This window comes from Gymnoscopelus microlampas, assembly GCF_963454915.1.
Source record: "Gymnoscopelus microlampas genome assembly, chromosome: 18".
NCBI classification, from domain to species: Eukaryota; Metazoa; Chordata; class Actinopteri; order Myctophiformes; family Myctophidae; genus Gymnoscopelus; species Gymnoscopelus microlampas.
In genome coordinates this window covers 30,093,286-30,115,626 of record NC_139955.1, presented here as the reverse complement: position 1 = coordinate 30,115,626, position 22,341 = coordinate 30,093,286, and the positions used below count along the sequence as shown (strand labels likewise).

Here is a 22,341-nt window from a genome sequence, read left to right as displayed (position 1 = left end):
TCATTCCAATATTAGATAGGTCAGTATTGAAATACCAAATAATTGATTAAAAATATTTTTCGATGGATTCTGTTACTATCGGAATCAGTAAAATTACCATCAGTTAATTATTTTTAGAGCGCTGATAATTATTTTCTGCCTGGGGGGGGGACAATGGAGTGTCAACTTGTAAAACTGACTGCCATTGAACATGTTACAATGATAATTGTAACTTGGTGAAGTCTGCACAATGATTCCAAAGGAGCCATACCAAACTGTTAAATGCATCCTGTAGATGTAGTCAGGAGTAATAATAAATGCATTGTGTAATAAATTAACAATAGTATTAAGTATTATACAATAGTGTAAAAACAGCACTTTATGCCCAAGGACCCAATAAAAGGAGTGCATTACAGAGAGCATATCTCCGCCAGGCTAGGTGGCATACTCAGGGTTGTGTAATGAAGCTTTTCCGAGAGCGCTCGTGGTGTAGGGGTAAAGTAGGCTACATGCCCAAAACTGCAGAGTTTAAGAGTTTGCGACTTCGAATTCATCACAGTGAATCAAGCTTGGCCAAGCATCTATACGAACACAATAGGCCTATGTTTGGGCAAAAGAGGCCAGGTGGGGAGTATCATATTTGTCACTACATGTACTCCTATGGGCTGAGGCGGCACCTGTCAGTGGGTAATGTTGAGCAGGAGTAAAACGAGTGGTAAGAAGTGGTAAGCAGTGGGAGGAATTAATTGGCATAACAGATAAATTGGGAGAAAAGAGGGTAAAAATAATTGGCTAGTTTAAAAATAAATAAATAATGTAGCTGCTTACCAGTTACCATCGTAGTTTTTGCTTTAATAGAATTACAATGTACTAGACCATACCCGGTCGACGCATCCGTGGGGGGATATGCGCACATGATCTGGCAACCCGGGAGGAAGTTCGTCCCATAGCTGGGCAGCCCCGTAACCATGGGGACATTCTTTGACACAAAATCGCTAATAAGAAGTTGAGATTTGATGAAATTGAAAAACGGGCTTCACAGTTAAGTTCAGATGGTAATGGTCAATGGCTGTGTGCAAAATCAGAGCAATTGGTCCAGCCACTGAGGAGAACCGGGTAGCTTCACCTGACCTACTCACTCACCACTACAGACAGACAGAGGTTACTAGAATTATAGTAGGATATGTCCAAATAGTGGTTCACCAGAACATTCATACACAGTTGCACTCCATTCACTCTTTGATTTACACAATTTAATTAAGATTATGACTCATGTTAACAGATTATTTTAATGAAAAGTGATTGTAAGCTAAATAAACAGATTGCATTACAGTGGAAAATACTTTATTTAATGTCAAAATCAAAAAGAGTTGTGTGTGTGGATCTGCAAAATTCCAGTCTCTCATTCATTGTCTACAGACTAGCACCCGAGCAGCCGAGCACTCAGTTGTGTATCTTGATGGCATGATCACGTCTGTATCAGTTAGATAGAGTCCTATGGGTTCTTGCTTCATGTTTCATAAAAAACATGTAATTGTGCAGTCCAGTGTTGAAAATATATCACCAGCGCTGAAAATGTTTTATTATTACTCCTTCCACATCTCATTTGGGAAATCCAGTAAAAAAAACAGTACTATTAAAGAGGGTTAACTGAGGGGTAAAGTAAAGCCTAGCCTATACTTTGTCACATAAAAAACAACAAAAACAAAAAAAATCAACTGAAAATGTGTTAAAAATTTGTTATTTTTGTTGAGAGAGCGATATACGGTCCTGTGACAAAGTATAAGTTGGCCCTAGCTTTGTCAGTCCTGGATCTTGAGTATGCTCCTCTTCTCCAAGTCATTCATCTCTTTGAGGATCAGTGCCACATTGTAGCGGAGCTCCTGGAACTTGGATACAGGCACCTATGGTAGACAGACAACAGCAATGAATATACATTTTAGATTTTCTGTGAGCAATTCATTTTTGTTTGTACTATAGATGGGACTTTCCTGCAATAATCTGTTTATTCAGCAATGATTAGAAAATAATCATTAGGTTATGTCTCTAACAGGCAGCCTCTGTCGATAGCTTTAAAGCACAGCTCAAGACCTATTTCTTCACTCTTGCTTTTAGCTGATTCATTGGTTGATTTTTAAGTCCTCACAGTATTGCCTATTTTAATGTTGTTTTATGCTTTTGCTTTTATTTTATTTTATTTTGTTTTTGCTTTGTTGTAACTGTATTTGTATTCTTGCTCTGTAAAGCACTTTGCGCTGCATTTCATGTCATGAAAGGTGCTATACAAATAAAGTTTATTATTAACACTCTAGACAATAATAATATGACTCTAGACAGAGCCATAGCGAGGAATGTAGTGGAGCCGGGGCGGGGTGGAGTGGCGCTCCAGTAGTTGTTTGAGCTGCACGCATGTGCGTACCCGCGAGATTGCGTTCAACTTACTTAGAACATTAGCATGATCTCCCTATGCGCCCGCAACTGCTGACTGTCAATGACTGTCTCACAACGCCATCCCTAACCTTGCGTCACGATCACACAGATCGATCCAAAACAGTCATTCACACCATCTGACAAAAGCTGCTGAGTGGCAACTAAACAGCTTCATTCATGGATTCAAGAATGAACTAAATTTACAGACTTCTGCAAGGGAAATGCATAATGATTTTATACTGTAACTGTACAGATGACAACACCATATGCAAGTAAAGAGAATAATATATATATTGTTGGTTAATAATGAATATATTTAAGATGTTATTTCAATCAGTCTCCTATGTTTGTAAGGGTCAAATGTATTTAAAAATACATTTCCAAACTAATGCCAACAAAAGGTTCCCCAAGGTTTTAAAGTGGCCTGTGAATGTTTAGTTTGGATGAATCAGCATTGTGGCTAATAATACCCAGATCCAATTATGTAACGGTTGTAAAAGCATGACTATTCCCATTGGGTGAAAACGTTTGTCATCACTTGTTCTGCTGCCTATACTGTTCTACAATGCCAAAGAATGGTAAGTATTGTTGGTACCAAAACAGACAGCATGTGATGGCACCCTTCATGGATACAATTTGCTATCTAATAGTTTGCTATTTGGTTGTAACTGTCAGATTTGAAATACAAAAACAAAAAATCACAGAATCTCTGTCACCCAAATTTTTTTACCGGGGCGTAACTTGGAAAACGTCCTATCGCTCAGACTCAAACTTGACGTGTGTATCCCATATGACCCTGAGGTGTGTCCTGTCGAATGTCAATTCAACAGAACAGAACAGAAAAAACACGCATATCACAAATATCAGTATCTGTCAGCTCGCGGGTCTGAGAAAGAATTCTCTTTGGTTCGGGAGACCAACCCAAACTGTCAGCTTCACAGATTGGCGAAGCGTCATGTCACGTTTGAGCCGCTAAGCCAGTATCAATTTGATTGGATAACCCCACCTGTCGGATTCATTTATTGGCCGAGCTTTGCATAACGTCAATATAAATTGAATGACTTTTCCCGACATGAATGGCCCCAAGCAGTGGCTCCTAGTAATACTAAGAGAACAAAGCAACTGATAATATCTTCCCAGCTGCATTGCTCACTGATGGTTTAGTCTATCTTTTATTTATTATTATATTAAGTATTCCACTGAGCTGTATTTCACATCGTTCAGAGGACAGAATCAAACAAAATACTTTGTAACACTTTTGTGGAGTGTGGAATAAGTCAGCTGGTGCTCTTCAGATTAATACCCCTTTTATGAGTGAATGTACAGTACCTCAAAGCGCTGAGAGGTGCCATCAGATAGTTTCATCTGCATCAGAATGGATGGCTGCAGGGCCCTAGCTAAGGAGCTGGAGAGAAGAGACACAGCCAAACAATGTGTTCATTAGGCAGGCTGAGATAAAATAGTTACACAACCCATGATTTAATGTAATTGGAAAGGGCTACACTCCGCACTGCAGCAGATGCAATTAATGTATGGACAATATTGTAAGGCAACATGCAAAAAAACAACAACCAAAAACTATATAATAAACCCAAATGTTATGTAATCACTTTGTTGAGATAGCAAAGTGCCCCTCGACGTACATTATAATCTTTCATTCTATGACAAATAATTTTAGTTGGGATCAATAAAGAAGCAACCAAAAATCTCCAGTCCATGGCCCAGGATGATTAAAATCTAACATAACAGTGAATTCAGAATGTCATTTCACTCATTCGACATGACATCGCTCTACCGGAGTATGTTACCTGGTAGAAATGGTAACATCCACCCTCCATCTAAAGTCTTCCATAGAGGGTAAATGAGGGTCTCGCTTGGCGGCGACTGCTTCTAGTGCTGTACGACTGGTTATGAAAAGAGAAATGAAGCACAAATGATAATGAAACATCTCAGAATGACATACGTTACAGGAAGCACTACAATAGAATAGAATAGTTAATGGTCAACACATTATGAAATTGCATATTATATAAATAAATAAAAAGACGATTAAATAAATACATTCACAGTAAAAAACGGCAAGATATCAAGATGGTAGACATTAGACACCTACCGATTTCCAAATACTACGCTGGCAAAATCTGCGATGAAATCTTCAGGTATCCTAACAAGACATCAACAACAACAAAGTCAATATACTTATGTATGAGTGATAATAATGTAAAACAATGAAGCTGTTTGTTCATCACTTGAAGTTTACCTCAGTTCTCTGAGATCGTCTTTGAACACCTACGCAGAAAAAAAAAGCAAAATGTTAACATTCCCATGTGTAAAATGTTTCTCTTTCTCCCATTTAGACCGGATGCAACATGTGCATGTTTAAACACACAGCAATACCCCAATATACTGCATAGTCAGAAATCTACATTAATTGTTGTTGGTTTTGCAGTCATTGATGTGATCATTCACCAGAATGACCACTTGTCCTTATACCCCTCCCCCTCCTCATCTTTCTGATCATTGCCCGTGATCTACTCCCTTATATTACCACCATCATCAACACACCTATAACCTGCGTCCCATCTGTCTTCAAGTCAGCCAGAATTATTGCGCCCCTCAAGGAACTGACACTGGCACTCAAGTGCTTTTCTTCAGTCCTACCTGAATGGTCCGACCTACCAGAATTTCATGGAAGGCTTGCTCTCACACCCTGTACCAATTTGACTGAGGTGCCTGCCAGCACCCAGGGGTCTGTACCTGGCCCTCTCCTTTTTAGCCCTTCACACCATATAGACAAAATGAAACATATTGACAAACTTTTCGACTGACATACTCCACTCACTATAAAATATTTTGCATGTATTTAGTTTGCCTCTTAGTTTAGTTTAGACATGGACATCACAACAGACACTTGGAAAGGTTTACAAGTGTTTATAGCGAGGCACCTGTCCGCAGGATGTTTTTTAAATCTATTTAAAGGTTGAATATATTGAAGAAAGGTCGATGACGGACGCACACCTAAAAGGTTGACGACAGGTGCATAGGACAAAAGGAAAGTCCAAATACACACAATGAGAAATATCCTGCACAATCTCTGGAACTTGCTAAATGTTTTATAACAAAACATCGTTTCGGTCCTTCATTAGGTCAAATGTTTGAATAAAAAGAGTAAAAATAGCATAAGAGTAGAACCAAAATCAACAAAACAGAAAACGGCAAGAAATGTTTTAAGTCAAGTGAGAGGGTGAGAAGGGGGGAAAGCAAAGAAATCAGACATAAAAAAGGGTAATTTCATTGTCCAATAAGGTGTATTAGAATTAGATATGAAAATACTTATTGTTTCTCTTTTAAACAATAAGTTCTTGAATAATAGGTTCAGGTTGAGTACAAGCTTACCTCCTGTTTGAGGGAGGACACAGGGATGTGGATGGCCTCGGTCAGCAATCTGTACATACCAGCCACGATGTGACTGAGTCTATCCTCAGGGACAGTACTGGTCTCTGCTATTGACCTCATCACCTCTCTGCAGTCTTTACCTTCTAGGGCACTCACCACCGCTGGGGAAGGAGTTATTCACTGCGGTTATGGCATTTATTACAGTCAAATGTATTATTCAGGTATTATTCAGTGGTGTAAACATGTACTCAAGTAGTGTACTTAAGTAATATTTTGAGGTATTGTTTTTACTTACATCAGCATTTACAATTTTCAATACTTTTACTTCTACCCTACTACATCAGGGAGGAAAATATTGTACTTTTACTCCACTAAAATTATGTGAAAACGTTAGTTAGTAGTTACTTTGTAGATTGTGATTATTATTACAAAACATACATTAACCACTTCAGCTCTGTATATATTTTGCCCATTTGAAAATAGCTGATCTACAAGCTCACAATGTGTCGCAGCTGTTTTTAAATGATTTTTTTTAATACATTTTGAACTTGTATATTTTGATATGGGACATTCAGCACAATGAATACTTTTACTTTTGGTACTTTAGGTATATTTTGATGCTGATACTTTTGTACTTTTACACAAGCACATTTTGAATACCTAACTTCTGCTTGTAACAGAGTATATCTACATTGCAGTATTGATACTTTTACTTAAGTAAAACATGTGAGTACTTCTTCCATCACTGTCTGGTATATTATTATACCTCCATTAGTACAAGTCACATTAACGGATCTGTTTCTATACAGCAAATTACTGCACAGTGGGCAGTGATTTACATTCAGTAATATCGGTGGGCAGTGCCCACCGATATTACTGAATGGCTCATACTAATCAAACCCCCCAAATTGACACTTATTAGCCCGCGGACCCCCATTTGAAAAAATAAGCCAGGGACCCCATAAGAGAAGATTGTTTACGGCTCTAGCCGTAAAAAAAAAAAATTCAAGGACCCCCAGTTTGACATGCATGAGGCTACGGACCCCCATTTAACGGCATTTCTATCCCTGGGACCCCAATTTATGTAGTAAAATCAATGTTAATTTAACTCTGAGAGTGTACAAATGGAACCAAATGGACCCGTTAGGGTCCATTTAATTAGTTCCATTTGTACCCTAAGGGTCCATTTGGTTCCTATCCATCATTTAGCTGGGAACCCCCTGGAACCCCCTCAAGTACCCCTGGTGAGAACCAATGAATTAGAAAATGTCCACTTTAAAGGTTTACAGAATGACTGAAATGTTGGCTATAGGCAAATCCTAAAATAATTAAGCTACATACAAACACATCCATCTCACCAATAGCAGCATTTATGTTACCTTTGAAAGCTTTGAGTAATGTTTTGGTAAAAGTACAGTTCCGTTACCTTTGAGTATTTTTCTGAACATATCTTGGTCCACATCTTTGAGGTTTTTCGACATAGTTTCGATTTCTTGCGGTATCCTGCCTCCAAGAAACGTGGAGTCTTTCGCGTGGCTTATTGCAGACATGGTTAATCATGCAAAGCTGCACAATTTCATGGAATAATAATTGTTGCAAAAGCTGTTGTTTTGATCATCACCCGTTTCTTTGACAGCTTCCGCCTTAAGTCACATGTTATTTTAGCCTATGTTAACCCTTTAGCAAAAAAAAACTCAATTTCCACGGAAGTGGATTGATTTCGCTTTCAAGATAAAACCTTAATTTATTTTAAGTGGGCGCATATCTGTCTTCCATCTACTCTGTACCATAGACTGTACCTAGTTAGCCGTGGTCCAGACTAGCGTTAGTGCTTGTCTGGACCTCTATGGTTAGTGCAGGGGTCTTCAACGTTTTCAGGCCAAGGACCCCTGGGCTGAGAGAGAGATAAAGCAGGGACCCCCAATATATATTGTATAGAATATATTTTTTTCATAGATTTCATAGATAGCTTCATAGACTTGTTTGACAGCGCTGTCGTCAGTGTTGGATTCATTTTAATGTGTGTTTTCAGACTTTTAACCACATATTAACCGTCCACTCCATACTAAGTAAACTTGACCCACTCTGTACTTGGTCTGCTCTTCCCCCCCCCCCCCCCCCCCCCCCCCCCCCCTACACCAAACCTCAGTCTTTGCCAAAAAATGTAGATTAGCTTTTTTTGGCTAAAGTTCTCCTCGGAATAGGGATGCTTGGTTGAAGTGGTTAGTGTAAAAATCACAAAGATTTGGCGACCCCCCTGTAGTAACTCTGAGGACCCCCTAGGGGTCCCGGACCCCCTGTTGAAGACCCCTGCGTTAATGAGTTCTCTCTAACGCTCTGGACCAGGGCTACCACCGCACCTAGTCAAGGCTTTCCTACATTTTGGGTCGTTTATATTCTCTTTTTAGTGCTAGATATAGAATTCCATTTTGCTTTGGTTTTGGGTTGTCTCTTTCCAGTATGTCAGGTAGCTTTTTTTTGTTTTCTTAATCTAATCCAATGGGGTTTCCCGTATCTCATAAAAATAATTAATAATGGGCGTCTTACTTTGAAGCACGGTTATCGGAAGTTCAACCGGTATTCACGCTGACTTGACGCTGGCGGTGTTCTCCAGTCTCGCGGTGTTTCTCGGGATGACGTCACACGGGTCATGCGTGAGCTTGAGCCCGACATCGGTTGAAAAGAAAGGATTTGCTAATGGAGGAGGTGGTGATAGAAAACATTGTTCTTTGAACGGCACAAAAAGGTTGGTTTAATTCTTTAGCTTGAGATCAAAATGGCTTCTGTTATTCTGGACGTTTTGATGAGACGTTGAGAGGGACTTCATTCCGTTAAGCGTTCCATTTGGTACCGCTTAGTGGGTTTGTTGTAATGGCTGATTTGTAGGTTTTGTCGTACACCGTGTCGCGCACCGAAAACATGAGACTTGCAAGCTCGGCGCGCGTCGCGCCGCGACCAGGCTACAGGACCGTGCGAGCTGTAGATCAGTAGTTTTGGTGCGCGACACCGGTGTGCAACTAAGTATAAATCTCCCTAAACGTCTCTCACTAGCTTGTTTCTTTGACGTTATTGTGTCTGACTCTTGCCTTTAACCACCACCTTCTGTCTGCTGCACATGTTGTTCGGGTTTAAATGCCCCGATTCGTGGCCAAAAATGACAGCGAGTTGATCAACACGGGTTGACATGTTGTTTACTAGCAAAATATTAGCATCCTAGCTAGCTTTTGCTAACGAACGTCACCAACAATGACGCGGTCAACAACATTAGCCTAGCGCAGCGTTTAAGCCACTATTTACGGTTCTCTCGCAATGCATCATTGGTGGAAAAAATACTCACATTTTATACTTAAGTGAAAGTATCAATGCCACCACGTAGAAATACTCAGTATTCAACATTTACTTGAGTAAAAGTACAAAGGTATTGGCATCAAAATGTACTTAAAAGTACCAAAAGTAGAAAGTACTCATTTTGCAGAATGTCCCATTTCACAAGTTTTTCCAAATGTATTAAAGTATTTTTGAAAATGGCAGATCTATTAAGCTCACAACGCACCGCGACGCATTGTGAGCGTGTAGGTTTTTGATTGATTGAATATTTTATTAGCAGTTTGCTTAAAAAGCACAAAAGCATTTGACGTTGTCGGCAGGATTCGAACCTGCGCGGGGAGACCCCAATAGATTTCTAGTCTATCGCCTTAACGGCCACGACAACCTTAATGCATATGTTTTGTAATAACCATAATTAACTAGTATTAAAGCCCTTCAGGGCGATTAACCACCTCGGCTGCGCCTCGGTGGTTAATCGCCCTGTCGGGCTTTAAATTTCAATAATGACTACCTCCCCATGCATTATCCCTTGCATAACCAAGTATTCAAATACTTGTTGTGGAGTAAAAGTACAATATTTTCCTCTGAGATGTAGTGGGGTAGAAGTAAAAGTACTGAAATTTGGAAATACTCCAGCAAAGTAAAAGTACCTCAGAATTGTACTTAAGTACAGTACTTGAGTTAAATGTGCTCAGTTACTTTCCACCACATTTCTTGCTTACTTAAAATGGTTTGGTTAACTTACATAGCATATTAGCCTAACGTGATGCCTCCTTGTGTCTGTAATGTTATGTAACGACTAACGAAAGAGCCTTTCAAACAGCACAGCAGCCTGATAATGATCTGATATAGGAGGTCTAAACATTGTAGATGAGTTGTGATTTGTTTACTGATTGTTTGTTCCTGTCGATCCAAAATAAATGAAAGAAACATTTTGGATTAGGTCAAAATAGATGACCACCGGGACTGTTTGTTTACCTTTCTCTGGAGACCAACACACGTCTATCGTCCCTTTTGTGTGTGGGTGCATGTTTGACTAATCCTGTGGTTCCCAGCCTGTGGGTCGGAACCACCAGGGTCCCCACATGATTTTGGGGGGTCCTCAGATGACAGTGAAGTGACAATTTTAAGGACCACTTGATGGACTTTTTTTCTTTAGGTATTAAAAAGGTCTTAAGACCTTTTTAATACCTAAAGAAAAAAAGTCCATCACTGAATCAAAAGTAATCAACAAACTATACGATACAATCTGGTCACACATTGTCAAAATTGTTATAAGAAGGAGGCAACAATTGTTGTGAGGCGCTGTGAGCTTGTAGATCGGCTATTTTCACAATATTTATCTGTGGAACCGAGTCAAACAAAATGTAATGCCTCAATGTCCTACATTCCAAGTGCTTGTCAGGGTGGGGGGGTCCCCTGTTCAAATATGATTATTTTGGGGGTCTGAAAAGGTTGAGAACCACTGGTCTAATGACATGTTTATTATAAATGGTATTTGGGCACATACTGTGTAAAATCAACCTCTAATACACGTGTTGCTTTGTAAATGTTTATTTCCTTAACGCTTGAGGCCATGTCTGAAATTATTGAGAACTCCTTTTGCAACAATGGGTTATTGTACCTTTTTCGATTAGTCGCATAATCGGGAAGCACATTATTTTTTTATTATTGTATAATAAATGAATCTGCACAAACATTCAGATGTATATTGTTAACTTTTATTACCTACCTAACCTAATTAACTGTTGCAGGCATAGTCTAGTTCTAGTAAAATTGAGTGTGTCCTAGAGTCACTCAAATGTCTTGAGTGTCACTGTCTCCAATCTCCATAGAAATATTTGTATCAACAACCAGTATAGACCACATCTCTATCTGTTTCAGCTACAGTTGGCTAGTTAGTCCTTTAGAAAGTTTAAAAATGTCATGCCATTTTTGCCTAATACAGTAGATGACACTCGTATCTACAGTGACCAAGTCATGGAAAAATATTGACAATAATGGGGATCATCTTGTGGTTATGAGTTGGTCCCTTAATCACTAGGCCACTTTGGTTTAGCCATTTGCAACAATCATGTAATGCATTCCCCCCTATATCTCGGGTAAAGCTTGATTTACTGTACACCCCAAACCACCACTTAGACTTGTGTCTTTAGCAATCCATTTCACTAATAATATAATGTATATTGCTCTTCCTCTATCTGTTTCAGCAGCAGCCAGCCATGTCTGATGCTTTGTATGAGAAGTTTTTGGCCCCTGAGGAGCCCTTCCCTCTGCTCTCCCAGAGAGCCACCCTCAGTGATGTGGGAGGCCTGGATGTTAGTGACTTTGGCTGTCAGCTGTCATCCTGTCACAGGACAGACCCTCTGCGCCGCTTCCAAACTAATAGGTAAGCTCTGATATTGTGTGTGTGTGTATGTTAAATAGTAGTTTAAATGTTCTCTTTTATTAAATGGAACAACTTTGCATTGCTGTGGAAGTAAACTGGATTTAATGTTTCTTGCTTTGAGATCGCAGTGATTCTAGACTAGGGTTGCCAACTACCTGAAATTAAAATAAGGGACTGAGGGCCGGGCTTCCCTTATTTCCCCCAAAAATAAGGGACGCTTAGAAAAAATATATAGCATATTATATTAACCGCTTGAACCCCAGCATCCATATTCTGGGAGGAACATTAGCCAAAAATATCCGCTCTACAAGCTCACAACACGTGGCGTTGTGTGCTTGTAGATCGGCTATTTTTGGCACAGAGATTTGGTTCAGACAGAAAAAGTACAGAGACAACTCGGGTCTAGTTTATTAAGTCTAAAGATGCTAGAGGGTTTAAGTGGTTAACAACCTGTATTAAACTATATATATATATGAGCTGTTTGAACTTGAATATGTGTGTCATTGATTGATTCCCAAAATTAAGGAACAATAAGGGACATGTCTTTTAGTTTCCAAATAAGGGACGATTCTGTATTTCAAGGGACAGTGCAACCCTATTCTAGACTCTAGACTAGAGAATCTAGAATAGAAGAGGCTCTTATCCTTGTCAATTGGATGTTTTGTTTTGTTTGGAATTTTGCCTCAAATATCTCTGTAAAATTGTCATGTCATTGTCCCTTGTGGACTATGTGGTTGAATCTGACAATGCACTGATCATTTTGCATGTCTAATGTGATGTCATGTACATACCTGCTGCTATGTTCATGCACTGGACTATGCTTTGTGTTCATGCAGCTGGTTAATGCTGCAGTATGTGTATATTATGTACTAGAATCAACTAGATATCTGATTTTTGTCTCTCGACATGTTTTTTCTCTACCGTTTTTCTTCTTTTTCTCTCCCTGGACCCCTTCTTTTCTTTTCTCTTTCTGAAAATTACAAAAACGATGGAGCTTGCACAAAAATGAATTTCACCCAATTCTTTACAGCTGTAAACCTATGATGTGACAAAGTCTATTCTGATTCATGCATTTACCTGACAAAAAGGACAATTTTGGAAATGTTTAATATTCACATGTAAATACTATTCATGGTATATATTCACAATGGCCCCGATTCAAAACGAGGGTCGTAAATATGGTGTAAATGAAGTTCGTAAAGGAGGTCGTATTTCTGGTACTCACTAACGGACGTGCGATTCAAAAGGGGTGTCGTATATGACAGAGACGTGCGTATGACCAGTGCGTATGACCAGGTGTGATGATTACTCTCTGGAAGGCTGCATCCAACAGCATCCAACTTCAACGTCACCGTGCTGAACCGTGTTAAACAGTGTTGCCATGTCCGCTTATTATAAGCGAATTTGGACTTATTTTTCTGGAAAGTTGCTTGTAAATATTGGGAGCTGTGGGATGCGTTTTTTTGGCTTGTTTCTAAAGTGTAGTTGGTCATTTGGGCTTGCTTCACAATTGTTTAATTGTTTTAACCGGTGGTTCTCAAATATTTACATGTCATGGACCCCCAAGTTAATATGTATGCTAATTTATCCCTATAAGCCCCATCTGAAAATGTTTTGTGCGAGCTGGAGGCAGATTTGTGTTGTTAGAATGTTTAAAAAATCTTCCAAATCTTCCAAATTGTATTACATGATTTTAAAAATAAATAGCAGATCTACAAGCTCACAACGGTTTAATTAAAGTGCTTATAATGGCCTAAGTGCCAGTTGCTTCTTTTGGGCTTGTTTTCCTAGACCTGGTTGCTTATTTCTCTCACAACATCTGGCAACGCTGATGCAAGCTCAACTGCCGTCTCTCGTCTAAGATAACATCTGCGGTGTCGCATCGCCTTGACAACTTACTGTTCTGTCTGGAAGCGGATCACGTAATAAATGCTCTCATGTGTAATGAGAATAAAGAAGTTTACAAGGTTTAACCCCATTACCAAATAAAAGGCTAATAAAACGTGGAAAGGATATTATAAGCATTTTCTAATGAACATTGCGCACCTTAAAGATGATGTTGAAAATAAATCCAGGGCATACAAGCTTCTATCCGATTATGGACCAGAGCTTATTGATTAAATTAGTTCATTTTGGATATCACTGTCCTACGTCGGAATGGGGAATGGTTCTGGACACAGCTTTCATCCACTTTATTTTTCCTCATCAGATGGTAATATTTATTAGGCTGTTGTGTGTGGCGTTCATGTGATCAATATACAGTAGCCTACAGTAGGCTTTACAAATTAATACCGCGACACGGACACTGATGCAGTCAGTCCCTCCGCAGTTTCATTAAGGCATCATAGCCTATTTTCATTATTACGTGACACTTTGGCTGAGATGGCCCGCTGGCAAACACACACCTAATAATTCAGCTGCGACTCATATAGCCTAGAAAATAAATAAAAAGCGGTGGAATCTACATCATGTCTATATTATGCATAGGGTACAAGCAATATATCGTTTGACATTTATTTTTATTTTTTTATATATATGTGATGACAAATGTTGGGCACATATATATTTTATTTGAGGTTTGCCACTGTTGTAATTGATTTTGGCATGAAGAATAAAGCAGATAAAGACATACGCACATTTCAGCCCTGGTACGCCAGCCTCGGGGCTGACCTGAGAACGTGCGCACCTGACGCACAAAACACAGACCAAAAAATCTTTATGCATCAGGTGGAAATGTACGACTTGTCCTAAATGCCGGTACGTACAAAATATGGTCGCAAATCCCTTTATGAATCAGGGCCATTGAGTGTGCCTAATAGATTTGGGATAATAAGCGTGTCTCACACTTTTGTCCCCTTTGACATTCTTTCCTGTAGGTGGAACCTTACTTCATGTGGAACCAGTGTTGCCAGCTCAGAGTGCAGCGAGGAACTGTTCTCCTCTGTCTCAGTGGGGGACCAGGATGACTGTTACTCCCTTCTGGATGATCAAGAGCTAACATCCCTGGACCTGTTTCCAGAGGGAAGTGTTTGTAGTGACGTGTCCTCATCTATCAGCACCTACTGGGATTGGTCAGACAGTGAGTTTGAGTGGCAGGTAGGTTGGTAGTTTTTGACCTAACAAAACTCTTGGATATAGTCAATATATATCAATGATATAGTTTGAGACCATACTAGACCTGCATCTGGTGTACGTGAATAATAATTGTGGTTACTGGTAATGGTCAATGATCTAGACCACTTGTAAGTTGCTCCAGATAAGGGAGGCAGATAAATACCTAAAATGTTACATTCTTTCTTCATCTCATCATTGGTCTGCTTTATTTTGGCCTCCCAGTTGCCAGGAAGTGACATCGCCAGTGGCAGTGATGTGCTCTCTGATATTATCCCAAGTGTGCCCAGTTCACCCTGTCTGTTTTCCAAGAGGAAGGCCAAGCCCCACCCTCACCGCAATCTAGATGAGCTGCCCTGGAGCGCCATGACCAATGACGAACAGGTACGAAACACCACCCCATAATCCCTGTATGCTAAAGGAGTCCAGGAAATGGAGGGGAACGTGTATTTGATCCAGTGTGATACATTTTTCTTAGTGATATTTTCCTCTCCTGGCAATGCAAGCTGATGGCTTCAGTGATGTCACATATAATTCCATTCCTCCACAGGACCAAACAAGGCAAAGCAGAGTTGATTGCATTACACAAGTGTGGGTATCAAATTGCAACCTTATCTAGATTCCAGATTTTTCCAGTTGCAAAAGCATACGATCTGTCAGCAATTTTCTAATGATTAAATAATGCTTTGAAGGTTGTGGCTCAATTGACTTTGCTGAAGTCTTTGTGTTGTGGGAAAGAAACTTGATAGCCATACTATTCAGATGATTTTAAGATTCTTGCCCTTTAGTTCTCTCAGGACCATATAAGTCAATATTGGGAGGATTCAAAGTTATAGTTAAAGACCATGACGGAGATACTTAGACTGCTCAAAGAGGATTCACGTGTGCATGTTTGTGTGCTTTCACCTCAAGGTTGAATACATAGAATACCTGAGTCGCAAAGTGAGCACAGAGATGGGGCTGAGAGAGCAGCTGGATATCATTAAGATCATCGACCCCTGTGCCCAGATCTCTCCCACTGACAGCGAATTCATCATCGAGCTCAACTGCCTCACTGATGAGAAACTAAAACAGGTGGGGGCCTACAGATGCCATTTTATGTCATTCTCATTATCTTGGTCAGGATTATTTATTAAGGTTTGCAAATGTGTATTCATAGATGGTTATGGTTTTGTCTAACAAAGTATGTGTCTCAAAAATATTAAAGATATGTCCACCAAAAAAACGCTATGGCAACAAAGCCTATATATGACATCTGTGCAGTGTTAGAGATTTATTTTCTTCCAGTTAGCTTCAGCCTTGATATTTGATGTGCTGTGTGTTTTTAGGTACGTAGCTATATCAGAGAGCACAGCCCCAGACAACGAGCCAACAGCACCAGGGAGAGCTGGAAAAGGAGCGGCCACAGCAGTGCCAGTACCAGCGGGGTCAGTGGAGCTAGCAGTAGCAATGCTAGCATGGTCAGCTCTGCTAGCTCATCTACTGGTTCTACGGCATCTAACTCAATAGCAGGTGAGGTTGTTGGTCTCATGGTCATCGGCTCATAGTTGCAGTGCTGAAAACATCATCCGTAGTACTGCTAGCACGGTCTAATGCAGCATCTCCTTTAACCCAGGCCCCTTCATTTTTTTCCAAGTAGCAGCCTGTGGAAAATCAATACCAAGTAGTGGTATCGATGGCTACTTGGTAAACTCGTTTGCCTAATATACTGTTTAACCTGCACCTCTTCCTCTCTTTATAGCAAGGATCATCAAATAGATTTAACCTGTGTCCGAAACAACAACGCTTGCAATATAAGAACAGCTAAGATTCATGAAGCCGGAAAGTTGAGAGCAGATATTGACCCCTTTCTCAAATATAACAGGCATACTGCTATGGGCCATGCCTACAGAGTTCATGACATGTCAGATATTCAGACAGCACATTTTTAACCGTTTACAATGCTGACAAGAGGGAGGGAGCCGTCGCAATATCCAACAAGGGTATTTATTGCACATTGCATATTTTCTCAATATTGTCCAGTCCTTACATGCACATTTCCTGACTTGAATCTGTCTCTCTGGCATTTCTTTCTGTCTCTTGTGCGTTATACCCCACCACCTGAGGTTAGACCCAGCAGAAACTGGTAGCACCTTTATTACCTTTAACTCTTTAACTGCCAGAGTATATACACAATCTACCCCCTTCCCTGCCATAGAAAATACATTGCAAAAATAGGTAAAATGTGAATTTGGTTTCTGTTTATTTTTTAACATTGAAGTGAATGGAGCAGAAAATCTTCGCATCATTATCTCCTGCTTCCTTTGTGATAAACGAAAAATTAAAAAAGAAAAATCTCTTTTTTTTCTCGTCGACGGCTGGCTGAGCTATTCGGAGAAAAACGAGAAATCTCGTCAATGGCAGGAAAATAATTAATATCCAAGTACTGTCACTAACTGAAACACGTAGTGTAGTGGTAGAACTGTCCCCAGTATAAAATGTTAAGTCTTGAACCCTGTTAAATCCCCCTTTCACATGTTCTACATGTTCCTGGAGGCAACACACAGACTAGAATGTAGGTTTAATTGTTTCTGTATATTTTTTGTTCTGTGCCAGTTGGATTTGGGCTTCCCAGATTTTTAAATTCTTGTATTAGTAACTGCTAACGCTTTAGTTCACATAGAAATGGTAACGAGAACAGAGCGCAGGGCTAAAATATCTGTCCACCACTGCAGAGTCTAGGCCCTAGGGTTCGAATCCACTGCAGTGCATCTGGCTTGGCCGAGCGTCTATACGAACACAATTGGCCCGTGTTTGGGGGACGGAAGGCGGGCAGGGAGGGTGTCGTTGTCACTGCACATATTACCATGGGCTGGGGTGGTGCCTGTCGGCATAGAATGTTGAGCGGGAGGAGTAGGACCAAGGCTCTACATCCTCCTATGGGGGCTCCTCACTGGCAGGTGAGCCCGTAGGGTACAACAGCAGTGGCAAGCAGTGGGAGGAAGTAATTGGCATAACGACTCAATTGGGGAGAAAAAGGGGTAAGACATAATTGGCTAAAAAAAGGGGGAAATTGTAACGAGTAATTGTTCATGTTAACCCTGTTTCAGGTGGTCCAGCCTCAGCCTGTAGCGGAGGCAGTGTAGCAAACATCAGCAGAGCTCACAGTGATGGCAACCTGTCCAGTGCTGCAGAACGCATTAGAGATTCTAAGGTAAGTTGTATGCAATTTTGTTGGCATTCTAAGTAGTTTAAACTCTTAGCTTTTCTGCAACAAATATTATGGCCCCTCTCTAGCCCTCTTCTCCTATCGTTTAATTGTTAGTTGAATCCGATATGCATCATTTGCATGAATATAATTTTCACAATATTGGCAAAGCAGTTGGATCCACACATTGTAAACCAAATAATAGAATCAATAGCATAACAGTAAACCTGTGTATGTGTGTCCTTCTGTAGAAGCGTTCTAAGCAGAGAAAACTCCAGCAGAAAGCCCTGAGGAAGCGTCAACTCAAGGAGCAGCGACAGGCAAGGAAGGAGCGTTTGAGTGGCCTCTTCCTCAACGAGGAGGTCCTGTCTCTCCGGGTCAACGAGGGGGACGACCGCGGGGATGACCTTGACGTGCTCATGTGACACCAGTGAACCAATCAGTGCTCCCTCTACGCCTGTCCTCTCACCACATGACCACCGCTGCATAGCTCGCTTCATAGGTGACGCCAACACATAGCCTAAGACAGATATCAGACGTTTGCGTAGCACAGAATGCTCAACTTCCGAATCAGGACGCCACTGCACTTACTTATGAAGCGGGTCCTACCTTTCTAGAGGGGCGTATATACCGCCAGCACAAAGAAAAAGCCTTATCAGATTAATGTTAAAATGACAAACCCCTTAAATGAACTAATACTTGTTTGTGACAACATAAGCCGAAACGCTGTGCTGATACATAATGTGTGATACATTATGTGACAATAAATATTTTAAACACCATTTTATTTTGTATTCTCCATCATGGCCAGTAGTGTTTACTTAAATTTACTTCAGCTTACCTCTCTTTCAATGACTTTACATCCCTATTTTGTGGCTAACATTTGGCACAAATGGCACATCTGAAAGCTTGTGAGCTTGTAGATGGTTTATCTTTGGCAAAGATTTGGTATAGAGGAAAAAAGGAATTTACCTAGTATATAGCCCTGGGGGACTCTAGTATATAGCCCTGGGGGACTCCAGTCAACTAAGTAAATAGGATTTAAGTGGTTAACAGCTGCTGCTTGCAGGAAGAGTCTTGGCAGCAGTGATGGCATATCTTCTGCATTTTAAATGACCAAATTAGACAAGAGTCCGGCGGCTTATAGTTGTTGATGGAAAGAATGTGCTGCTGCTGATGTGAATTATGAACTTGAATGGCATTCAGGTGCCCTAGTTTGAATAGGCATGCCTTTCAAAGGAGATTTTCTTGTATCTTTCTTTGAAAGCTGTTGATTGTGATTTTGACTGCCCCGTCTATCTTGTACCCTTGAATTCCACTGCCAGTAAAGGCCCACTCGACACCACACTACATGGCCTCGCATGGAGCAGCACCCAAAATATCAGCCGTTTCCATTACACAAAAGTACCCCCTCGCAGTACCCCCCTCCCCTCCCGGAGGGGATCGACTTCAAGCGACGCCCCCCTTTCTTCAACATCTCGGTCCTCTAAATACTACGGCAGACACTAACGCAAAGAGAAATCTGCACTATAGCTCCCACGAATACATTTATATAGTGGTGGACGACGTTTATGGGTCACATGGGCCACAAGGGTCTTCATCAGGTCTTTACAACAATAGCGACGATTAACATCAGGGTGAACATGGCCAAATAATAACTTAATAGCCAAACTAGCCCTGAGGAAGCAGCTCAGCTAGCATGTAGGCTAGCTGAGCTAGCTGTCCTGCTACTGAGCAAAAACACTCAATAAAAGTCACTAAACCCGAGTCCCCAAACCAGACACAAACAATTGTTGTCTACAAAACTTAGTTTTACCCCCTACTGCACTGTGCTATATTATTTATGCGTGTGTTTACTGTTTAAGGAACTGCTGGGTCCGTTTGGTATTGTATAACTGTAAGCTGCCAGAGCAAACACAAATACCGTAGAGTCTTTCACCTATTCAGCAGTTACACACGGATTCAAAATACCTAATACTCGCGTTGATCGATTTGTCCGCCCTTTGTGAATGTGTTAGTTGGTTATTTATTCTTGGTGCTTCGTGGAATCTCCACAGCAGTGCTGGCAAACTAAATTCTGCCTAATCGGCCGGCATTTAAATCAGCAGTTAAACACATCCTCACAGATACAAAAATATGAAAACAAATTGGCGTAGCAGCCACGACTCGCGAACCAAAATCTGTCTCCCGCACAAGTTGTCGTTTGTGTTGACAGGCACAACTGTGAGGATTCTCCGACCAATCAGTAGTCAAAAGCTTTACACGTCACTGGTTTGGCCCTGTTTGGTCTAGCTCAGACCTACCCTGGAGTGGTGGCAAAATAGGCATTTCAGACCCCTTTGGTACCACAGAGCCCACTTTGGCCCAGGTCCTTGTATATGGAAACGACAGCACAAGTAGGTGGTGTGGTGTGGTGTGGGGCCTTGCTAGTGGAAATGGGGCTGTTTCACTTTGTAAAAACGATTTGGAAGAGATCAGGAACCACAAATTTTGAGTTGTAGAACTGTAATCGATAATGTGTATATCATTTATCCTTTCTTTGCTTTGTGGTTGTGCACGTCTTTTTCATTCAGGGCTTTTATTAAACCCCACATTTGCTTTGATTTGACTTATGTTGGCAAAAAATAAGTATTAGTTTCATAAAAGCAGTTTAAATATTTTAATATTTGTCCGATAAGGCTGTTTTCTTTTGCCCTGGTGGCATTTACGTCCCACCAAAAAGTTGGTGGTTGGACCACCACAGTACCCCACTTCCCAAGTACAGTGGGGTCAGAATGCTCATGATACAAAATGACTTATGAACTGCCTGCTTACAAATAGTCATTTCCATACACATTAGGTATAGACAATGCTGATGTTATCTATTGTCCATGGCATAGTTTGCTAATGCTTCTACTAGTATGCTATTGCTAGTCACGAGAAAGCCTTTGGGGATACGAGGGCATCTACCTGATATTATAATGCTTGAATAGATATTAGCCTTCATATACTGTAGCCTTGCTAGCCTGCTTAATATAACTAATGCTACTGCTGGGACAGCCTAGAAGCTAATTTAGACACAGAATTGCTACTATTGCTGCTTGCTTACCACTATTGCTGCTACAGCAAGACAACAGTCTAAAATTTAGAGTCCATTGCTGCAACGACAGACTTGGAGATGTGCTTAGTTGAGCCGCATAGCTCATTGCCATTCATTTGGGGTGTCTTGTAGTGTTTAAGGCCTGTGACAATTTTGCAGACGGAATGACATATACTGTACATATACACAGTCACATTGCAATTATTTTTTGCATTGCTTTGCGGCTCAACTAATTAATCAAGCAACAGGACTCATAATGAGCGTAAAAGCACTGTGTGCTGGCAGCGCCATTCTCCTGTTCTATGGAGAAAGCGCTGATGTTCGATGGGAGCGGCGCCTTGGATTTTCTGCATTGGCATGCATGCATGTGCTGTCCAAAGTTAAGACTTTGTCAGCCTTGACCCTGTGTGCTGCTGGTCTTTTTAAAGCATGTCATGAAAACGGATGTTCCAACGAGAAGGAAGTTTAAAATGTGAGTTTAAACATCTAGTTATCAAACAGCACTGTAGATTACTTGTCGTAGTTTGGTTAAATGTAGCTTTAACAGAATTGGAAATACTCCAACTGGGTAGAGCAAGAATGGAAGAAATGGTTAAATTGGGTTAGCTTTGTTAAAAGACTAGTAAGCACATTTTAACGTCTTCTTGCAAGTGATCACACATTTGTGAAGAGCGAGAATGTTCACAGCTCATAAATGAATCAAAAAACCTCTGGGTTAGTTAAGTTGTTACCTGATCTGACACAGAAAAACACTTTTCCAGTTGTAGTCAGATAGGTGAATTTGGAATTAAGGTGAGCAGAAGTCAGGACAAGAAATTAGAGTAAACTATTTAAACTCACAGTTAGAAAAGTGCATAATGTGGAAATTTAAGGATTTCTGAAACCTGTAAATAAATGGGCAGATGTGTCTAAATCCATCCAGCTTGCTGAGGGATGTGGTTCCATTTCATCCTTAAGGCTTAGAGGGAGTACTGAAACATTGCATGCTTAAAACATCACCACAACAATGCACGAACACTGTGGTGAACTAACAACTAGCATCTTTATTTGCAAAAAAAAGAAGAAGAAAAAAAAAACTATTTAAAAATGGCTTTGTTCTTGTAAATAAATGTTGAATAACAGTATATTTCCTTTAAAATGTCCTCCTATAACTCTAGAAGTTTGAGAATCTGAACTTTACCTTTGATCTGTACATAACGCCATAACAAGGTAGTGAACTAAGTGGTCCTCAAAGCTTTCTACACATGCACTGCTTTCGAATGGTGCAAGAGCAGTAAATTGCTGTTGACTTCACATTATTTTTGATATTGCATATTAATTTGATGCATTAAATCTTTTTTTTTTCATCAAGGGTCTTTCCCTCAACTCAGGCCTAATTTGTCTTGGTGTGGGTTGATGTCGTTTTTTAGTGTCTACCCCCCCCCCCCCCTCTGAATTATTTGA

General features: G+C 40.4%; 2 protein-coding genes across 3 annotated transcripts; one reads left to right on the top strand and one right to left on the bottom strand.

Annotated features, from left to right (window-relative positions):
• Positions 1–1,167: 1,167 nt before the first annotated feature.
• On the bottom strand, positions 1,168–7,438 carry commd5 (COMM domain containing 5). The gene is made up of 7 exons (XM_084086025.1): positions 7,232–7,438; positions 5,806–5,966; positions 4,670–4,698; positions 4,523–4,573; positions 4,218–4,313; positions 3,739–3,814; positions 1,168–1,883 (listed from the first exon to the last, which is right to left on the bottom strand). Exons 1-7 carry the CDS (start codon positions 7,353–7,355, stop codon positions 1,782–1,784), a joined length of 639 nt encoding a protein of 212 aa, XP_083942151.1. The 5' UTR covers positions 7,356–7,438; the 3' UTR covers positions 1,168–1,781.
• A 1,018-nt stretch (positions 7,439–8,456) lies between these two features.
• fam199x (family with sequence similarity 199, X-linked) lies at positions 8,457–21,943 on the top strand. 2 transcript variants are annotated; one of them, XM_084085706.1, is made up of 8 exons: positions 8,457–8,551; positions 11,346–11,521; positions 14,398–14,617; positions 14,858–15,016; positions 15,545–15,706; positions 15,961–16,144; positions 17,722–17,825; positions 18,071–21,943. In XM_084085706.1, exons 2-8 carry the CDS (start codon positions 11,355–11,357, stop codon positions 18,242–18,244), a joined length of 1,170 nt encoding a protein of 389 aa, XP_083941832.1. In that variant the 5' UTR covers positions 8,457–8,551; positions 11,346–11,354; the 3' UTR covers positions 18,245–21,943. The 2 variants fall into 2 exon arrangements, with proteins under 2 accessions (XP_083941832.1, XP_083941833.1); XM_084085707.1 differs by having other exon boundaries at positions 8,467–8,551; positions 11,343–11,521.
• The last annotated feature ends 398 nt before the right edge of the window (positions 21,944–22,341 follow it).